The sequence below is a fragment of the Hibiscus syriacus genome, unplaced genomic scaffold, assembly GCF_006381635.1.
Source record: "Hibiscus syriacus cultivar Baekdansim isolate YM2019G1 unplaced genomic scaffold, ASM638163v2 tig00014673_pilon, whole genome shotgun sequence".
Taxonomy (NCBI): domain Eukaryota; kingdom Viridiplantae; phylum Streptophyta; class Magnoliopsida; order Malvales; family Malvaceae; genus Hibiscus; species Hibiscus syriacus.
In genome coordinates, this window is record NW_024062333.1 from 63588 (window position 1) to 72445 (window position 8858).

An 8858-nucleotide genomic window follows, 5' to 3' on the forward strand; every position below is an offset into this window, starting at 1 on the left:
CCCAGAGACTTGATAGACATCGGGGATGGAAGTAGAGATGAAATTGAAACAAAATCAGAATGTTTACCTCTACTACCATAAAACTTAGATCAATTTCAATGGGTTCGGGAGGACGTTGATTAAGATATTTATGACAACTAACATTACATAAGAATGTCGTACGATTTTATATCTTCATTTATTTATTTATATTGTTATAACCTTTAACATGTTTTCTTTCAATATATTCATTAATTAATTCGTTTTTTATTACACATGTTTGTTTATTACAGATATCATGCCGAGGAGAAAAATAACTTATTTGCGGGTTGTTTGAGCTTCGGAAGACCATGAAGAAAGAAATAACGAGGAATCGAATGCACCTGAGTCTTCCGAAGTTCATGAAACTGTTGAAGAAGAAGTAGAAATTCAAGGTAATCTTCGAAACTTTATTTACTACTTTGTTCATTTTCAAAACGGACATTTAATAATTTCTTATATAGTTGAAAATGCTGGAACGCACAAGACTCGAGGACGTACAACTTTGAAGGAATTATATCAACTTCCTCCTCGGCATCGTGTCAAAGTTTCAAGAAACGATGCCGATCAACCTATTAGCCCAGAAGCACGTTTTCTAGTAGGTTACTTAGGCATAGTTGGACGTAATACGAATCTGTTACCGATCAATTATGAGTCATGGCGCGAAATGCCTAATAGTAACAAAAATCAGACGTTGGATTTTGTTAAGGTAATAATGTCATTATTAGTATATACTCTATAGAAATTCAATAGTAATGTATACTTACGGTGCACACTTATTTGCTATATAGGAGAAATTTTCTTTAGAGGTCTCTGACGATTATGTGAAGCAAGCGTTAGGGAAGAGTTGAAGGGACCACAAGAGCTCCTTAAAGAATAAACACTTCAAGAATGATCTCATCCTTGAAGAGAAGCTGCAAACAATACCACCTAGAATGTTCAGGTACCAATGGGAAGATGCAATTAGATTTTGGAGTTCACAAAAAGGACAGGTATGATGTATTTTTCAGAAATAATTGTAACAAATTATAAATCATCATTAAAAGTGGTTGTTTGACATTGTAGGACTTAGGGCATGTTGGTTTTGCTAGCAGGCAACATCAAAAGTTTACGCACAAGGCTGGATCGAAGAGTTTTGCTTGTATAGCTAATGAGGAGGTATTATAGATTATTGACATTGTTTTTGTATTTCATGTACATACTAACTCATAGTAATTATATTATGGTAAATTGTAGGAAAATACATCCGGTTCTAAAGTTGGTCGAATCCAACTATTTGACATGACACGTACGAAGAATGATGACACTCCTATGACTGCTGAAGCTGCATAAATTATGGTACGTTTATTGGGTAGATGTTTTAAATTTACCTGACTTTATTTATATTTGTACCATGACATTTTTTATTTTAATTAATTATTCACCTTATTATTAGGAGAAATTGAGGGAGAAAAGGGTGGAGTATCATGCTACTGGTTCGAGTCAATGTCTTGTTAATGATGGTGACATTGAAAATCGAGCTATTAATGATGTTTTGGGTCCTGAAAGATATGGTCGGGTGCGTTGTCAAGGATCATTTGTTACTCCCACCAAATATTTTGGATTTAGTTCATCACAGTACATGTCATCACAGTCTCAATCTTCCCAATTAGAAATTAGCCGTTTAAAACAAAAGTTAGCTGAGATTGATCAACAAATGGCTAACATGAAAGCGGAAAATGAAGCAAGGGAAGCAACGGCAGCACAGAGAGAAGCAGAATAGCAGCAGAGATATGAAGAATTTGAAAAACAACTCAATGATATGATGTATATGATACAGAAAACTCAACCTCAAAATCCACCATCATAGTCTCATTTATGTTATCAGCATTCTATTAATGTTATTGAACCGTGTTTAACTGAACTTATATTACGTTAATGAAAACTTTTATTTATTATATTGGATTTGATGTTGCTTGTTATGGATATAGAGTTTGATATTATTGATGTCATGTTTGTTGGATAATGGAACAGGTTGAAAAAACAGATTTGGGGTAATTGACAATAATTTTTTAATTGGTCAAATTCTGTGTTATTTAGCGGCGTTTGTATAAAAAAAACACCGCAAAATATTAACATATATTGTGGCATTTTTTGTTACAAACACCACTATATACCAACCTTTAGCGGCGTTTGTATACTAAAATGCCACTATATACTAGACCTTTAGCGGCGTTTGTATACTAAAAACGACGCTATATACCAGACCTTTAGCGGCGTTTGTATCTTAAAAACGCCGTTATATACCATACCTTTAGCGGCGTTTGCATCCTAAAAACGCCGCTAAATTTCAAAACCTATTGTGGCGTTTGTAAGACAAATGCCGCTTAATATCAGTACCTATTGCAACAAATGCCGCTATAGATCGTTACCTATTGAGGCTTTTTTTATTAACAAATGCCGCGAACTTTAGCGGCGCTTTTTGCGGCATTTGTAATAGCGTTGCAGGTGTTTTTTACGGCGCTTAAAAATGACGCTATAGGTCAAAAACACCGTAAAAAGCCAGTTTTGCTGTAGTGTAAGTCCTTAGTCAGAGAGGAGACAACTCAACTCTCTCAAAGGGGTTCGGTTGACAGGTGAGGGCATTTTTGTCATGATCGATGAAAATAGAGGGGGAAGGCCAACACTCCCCTTGCATGGGTAAAGGCATCTCGATGTCATAGTTGAGGCATCTCAACACTCTTTGAAGGTAACTTCGGGCTTTATCAGTAAGAGTGAGAAGCATCTAAACATCAATCGGGCTTCTAGAGGTATCTCAACAGTTTTAGGTGAGGGCATCTTAACACTCATTAGAGTAGAGGTTCTCAACTATTTCAATCGGTTTTAGGACATAATTATATAGTATAGGAAGAGCGTGAGACATCTCAATAATTTTTCAACCAAGTAAAGTAGGCTACTCAGTCTACGACAATGCATTGCAATAGGTGTAGAGATATCTCAACGCGTGCCAGTCACTAAAGGTATAACTAAGACATCTTTATCGTGGTAGAAATAGGGTAGAAGTATCTCAACACTGAAGCGAAGGAATCTCGACCCCTCGTGTAGATTCGTAGCCATAAGTTGAGGTAAAGACAATTCAACGCCCTCAGAGGCAACTTATGATTCTATAGGTATAGAGGCAACTTAACAGTTCTACAAGTAACAGGCGGAGATATCTCAATGCTTTTGGCCAATCGCTGATAACAACAATATTTAGATCTAGAAAAAAGTAGAGACATCTCAACACTTAAAGCAGAGGCCGCCCAACATTTTTAGCCAAAAAGAGAGGTATCTCCACCATAGTAGCACAATGTAGCCTCTCACATTGTGGTAACATAGTAGAGGATAATAGAAATGTACTTGAAGATTCAATGCTTAAGAGAAGGTATCAAAACCCCAATACCAAAATGTATTAGTTGTTCAAATATAACATGATATTCTAAGAGGAGAGTTTTCTAAGTACATATACTAGGAGTACTTTGGCAGTTTTTAGCGAGGGATATTCCTATCAAAACAAGTTAGTGAACTCACATAATATATCGATGAGGGTTTTCTTAATACATGTTCTAAGAGTATTCCATACGATCTCTGAAATAATTATTCCTGCCAGCACATGTTATTCATTAACTGTTATTCATTAACTATTATGGTTACTTGTCGGTAGAGCGATGCCCGCGATGTGGTGTAAAGGATTATTGTATATGCTTTCCAAGCTTTTCTGTGTTAGCCTCAACTAGAGGATGTTGTTCAAGGTACGACTCATGGTGCTTTCGAGGATGCTTCCTCTTACACTCTAATGATCCTCTAATGCTACCCTTGACCAGGATGTCATCATAGTGATGAACATCTATGGCGACAACATCCATTATTTTTTAGAGGATGTGTTTTGTAACACCACAAACTCTTTGTTCATATGCTTAAACCTCTGGGTTGGCAGAGGTGTGCTGGGTTCGAGTTGGAACACTTGTAGTAAGAGCAACCTTGATGAGAGAGACAGGCAGTGTTGCTTGTGCTGCCCCCATCTCTCCCCCTCCTTTTCTACTCCCATTGTATACTTCTGACCTTTTACAATGGACTAACCATAGAAGCCAAGTTCATTTAGGTAGATTTTAGGAAGAAAGTGATATATAAGGATATTGTTTTGATTTTTAGGTAGATCTTCATTGATTCTCTTGGTCACTAGGCTCGCCCATGCTAATCGCATCAAAAGTTTGTCTTGTCGGTCATTGGTGTACCCTTTCTGGTTTGGACGGAGAGTCGTGACCGGTGAAGTAACAATCGTTGGTCGGTGTTTCTTTATGGGAAAGATTAAGGAATAAAGATGGAAGATGAGACTGAAGAACGAAAAAAAAGCAGGGATAATTATTTCTCAGTCTTAGCTAAAGGGTATTTACAATGACCATAGTTGATGTGCCATGCATAGAGTAATTATGGCCACATATAGGTCAACAAGTTGAGAAAATAACCTCAGTGACTAAAAATCCCAGATAATATATACCATTTTGACCAACTTTTTTTGGATTTGCGAAAATGACCAACAAAATCGCAATGCGATCTCTAATTCGCATTGCATTTCGCGTTGCGATAATTGAAAATCGCGTTGCGATTTTCCATTTCGCGTTGCGATAGTTGAAAATCGCGTTGTGATTTTTCATTTCTTGTTGCGATAGTCTATAGTTGTCGTTGCGATTTTCCAAATTCGTTGCGAAAATTCGTTGTGATAGTTAAAAAAAAAAGATTTTGTTTCTTAAGAATTTTCTCTAAAAAGATAGTATCCGCGCGGACGTGTCGAAGACACGTATTACCACGACCACGACCACGACCCGACCCGACCCGACCCGACACGACCCGAGACCAGACGAGACGGACGGCGGCGGCGGCGCGCGAGAGTCCCCCTTGTTCTCTATCACTCAACAAGAAAGTGGGAAAGCCAAGCCTTAAATATCATTCTCAATAGTGTTTCCAATACTATGTGGGATTTGAGCATTACCAACACTTGTTCCCAATACTATGTGGGATTGAGCCTTAAATAGTGATATTATTTTTGAATGTTTTGCTTAAAATTGCAATAATCGTGATTGATTGTAGATTGACTTTTAATTATGACATATTTAATCGTATAATACTAATGCAATTGGTTGTTGATTCTGTTGTTTTAATGTGCATGATTGTTAATTGTTTTATGAATAATCACATTGTATTGGAAACAAGTGTTGGTAATGCTCAATCCTATATAGTATTGGAAACACTATTGGGAATGGTATTTAAGGCTTGGCTTTTCCACTTCCTTGTTGAGTGATAGAGAACAAGGGGAACTCTCGCGCGTCGCCGCCGCCGTTCGTCTCGTCTCGGGTCGGGTCGGGGTCGTGGTCGGGTCGTGGTCGTGGTCGTGGTCATACGTGTCTTCGACACGTCCGCGCGGATACTATCTTTTTAGAGAAAATTCTTAAGAAACAAATCTTTTTTTTAACTATCACAACGAATTTTCGCAACGAACTTGGAAAATCGCAACGACAACTGTAGACTATCGCAACGACAACTGTAGACTATCGCAACAAATTTGGAAAATCGCAACGACAACTGTAGACTATCGCAACGCGAAATGGAAAATCACAACGCGATTTTCAACTATCGCAACGCGATTTTCAACTATCGCAACGCGAAATGGAAAAGCGCAACGCGATTTTCAACTATCGTAACGCGAAATGGAAAATCGCAACGCGATTTTCAACTATTGCAACGCGAAATGCAACGCGAATTTGCGATAGTGGAGATCGCAATGCGAATTAGAGATCGCATTACGATTTTATTGGTCATTTTCGCAAATCAAAAAAAAGTTGGTCAAAATCGTATATTATCTAGGATTTTTGGTCACTGAGATTATTTTCTCAAATATATTTAGTTGTTATATCTTAGATTTCGTTGGTTAGATTACGTGAAACTATTATATATCTTGTCAATGCACTGTAGTCAATTCACAAGCTATGGTACTCATGTGTCCGAAAGACATGGGTTTCTTGGGAGCTCCAATAAGAGAAAGAATCTATTTATAAGTATCAAAAGTATAACAAAAAGTAAATTAATATTTTAATAAAATCTAAAATGATATAGCATTTTTAAGAGTTAATGATACACTAGTCAAAGGCAGTAATTTCATTCTTCTTCTCTAAAATTAATAGAATAAAGTGTATCACTTAAATTTGGAATTGTCTTAAATAGAAAAAAAAAACCATCTCTAAGTGAGTTTTCAATGAATGCATATGATTAATTAAATATAAATTCAGTTAATATTATCGCTATTTTAACATTTAATGATCGTGAACTTATATATATTTAAAGATAATCATCTTTTATTTAAAAATTTGATATTATATGTAATTTAAATATTAGAATTTAAGTAAAAGAAAAAGTAACTTACTACAACTTGACAGCTAGAAGTTTGATCAGATTCAATGAATATGTTAGGCGAAGGTCAACAGTCAGCCTGGTCTCACGTTTATTTTTGAAACTTGTTCAAGCTGCCCAACTTTGAACTGGACTTAAATTAGTTTGCTGTCGTTGCTATTTTTTTAATATTATATAATTAAAGTTACATTTTTAAAAATATAAGTCTATCATATAATATATGAAGATAATATAAATGTTCTTATCATTGTACTTGGAAGTTGACAGAAATGAAGATTTTTAAAGCAACTCTCAAATTTAATATTGCATAAATTTTATAACTAAAGCATCTAAACGATGATTAGACCTGTGCATATAAAAAACCAGAAAACAATGAAGTGAAACACAGAATTCTTATTGCAATCAGAAACAGTAGTCAGAAACAATGAGCGCCAAGTCTTCAGTGACCAAGAGGTAAGTTCATACAGTTGTACTGTTGTACAATTTTTCATATTAATTTATGAAGTAATCTGCCCTTGAGCCTTGAGATTTTTTGTTTGAAACAGGTTAGATGGTAAGGTGGCACTGATTACTGGTGGTGCCAGTGGCCTTGGAGAGATCACAGGCAGGGTGTTTGTTAAACATGGAGCCAAAGTTGTGATTGCTGATGTTCAAGATGAATATGGTCACTCCCTTTGCCAGGAGCTTGGAACAGAATCCATTAGCTATGTCCACTGCGATGTAACATCGGAATCCGACGTCGAAAAAACCGTGGAATCAGCAGTTTCTAAGCATGGGAAGCTTGATATCATGTTCAACAATGCAGGGATTATGGGGGACCTTGAAGCAAGAGTGACGGAGACCAGCACTGAAAACTTCAAAAGAGTGCTTGACGTGAATGTTTTGGGTGCATTCCACGGTGCCAAGCATGCAGCCAGGGTCATGGTTCCGGCCAAGAAAGGCTGCATTCTTTTCACAGCAAGTCTTGCTTCAAAAATCTGCTATGGAAACTCCCATGCATACAAAACATCAAAGCATGCCGTGGCGGGCTTGACTAAGAGCTTGGCCGTCGAGTTAGGTGAACACGGAATCCGGGTTAATTGCATCTCGCCGCATGCGATTTTCACGCCTATGTTCCAGAAAACACTCGGATTGTTCGACAAGAAGAAGGGGGAGGAGATGATAGCTGTTTCAGCAGTTCTGAAAAAGACTCTTTTGGAACCGGAAGATTTCGCAAATGCAGCCCTGTACCTGGTAAGTGACGAGGCCAAATATGTGAGCGGTGTCAACCTGGCTATTGATGGAGGCTATAGCCTCAGCAATCAATCATGGAAGATGGGACTCTCAATACTTTCTGAATAATATTATGGATATGTGCTTTCATCGATGCAAATTCCACAATCAGCAATGGAGGCCATACGCCTATGTTCTAGGAATATCCTAGGTATGAGCGTTTAATATTAAATAGTTAGAGTTATCTTTGAATATTTACTGCTTTTACTAACCTCATATTAATTAAAAAAAATCATTTCAAAACATTGAGACTATAACAGATTCCAATTATTCTTAATTTCGGAACACCTATGAATATTATGTAAAATATTATTAATTTTTTAGAAGAATATTAGTTTTAACATTTTAACTAATTAATATTAATGAAAAGTGGCATCTATTGGCTGCTTGGGAAAGAGAGTACATAACTAAAAGTCTAGCAAAAAATAAAGTAACCGACATTAATTAAAGGAGCACTATCTAGTTCATTGGGAAATTTCTACTAACGATTATTTTCTTTTTATCGACACATGTAAATACTAGTAAAGTGAATTATTTGATAGGTGGTCCTCATTTAGGAACAAATTAGGCCAATTAATATATCTTCCCTCCTTATAATATACTTGGAAGATAAAGCAAAGGTGGAGGTAATTCAAAAGTTTTCACCGCCAATTTCACTAAAGAGAATTTGAAGTTTCCTAGGACATACAGAATTTTTATAAGAAATTTATAAAAGATTTTTTCAAAATATCTAAATCTTTGTTCCTTGAACAGAATAAAACATTCAAAGTTGATGAATCATGACATCTGACATTTAAAGAGTTAAAGAAACGACTTGCCATAACACTTATTGTTGTTCCACCAGATTGATCAACCCCATTTATGCCAACAATTTTGTTGTAGGGGTAATAGGTCAAAGATGTGTGGTAAAATCTTTTATGGAATCTACTATACTAGTAAAACTCACAATGATGTGCACTTAAATTATATCACCATTTAAAAAGAGTTGCTAGTAGTTGTTATTTATACACATTACTTGACAATAAAATACTTGGCAATAAAAAAAAGTTAAGTGGAGATTGATTCGATAAATTTTACTCTTACAATAATTTGGCATGAAAAATTAGAGATAAAAAGGTCACGAGTAGCAAATCTGAAAATGAATA

The 8858-nt window shown here is 36.1% G+C and overlaps 1 protein-coding gene across 1 annotated transcript; it reads left to right on the top strand.

Moving 5' to 3' along the window:
* Window positions 1–6804: 6804 nt before the first annotated feature.
* LOC120207374 (secoisolariciresinol dehydrogenase-like) lies at window positions 6805–7907 on the top strand. The gene is made up of 2 exons (XM_039206845.1): window positions 6805–6894; window positions 6987–7907. The coding sequence occupies exons 1-2, from the start codon at window positions 6866–6868 to the stop codon at window positions 7780–7782; spliced, it is 825 nt and encodes a 274-aa protein (XP_039062776.1). The 5' UTR covers window positions 6805–6865; the 3' UTR covers window positions 7783–7907.
* The last annotated feature ends 951 nt before the right edge of the window (window positions 7908–8858 follow it).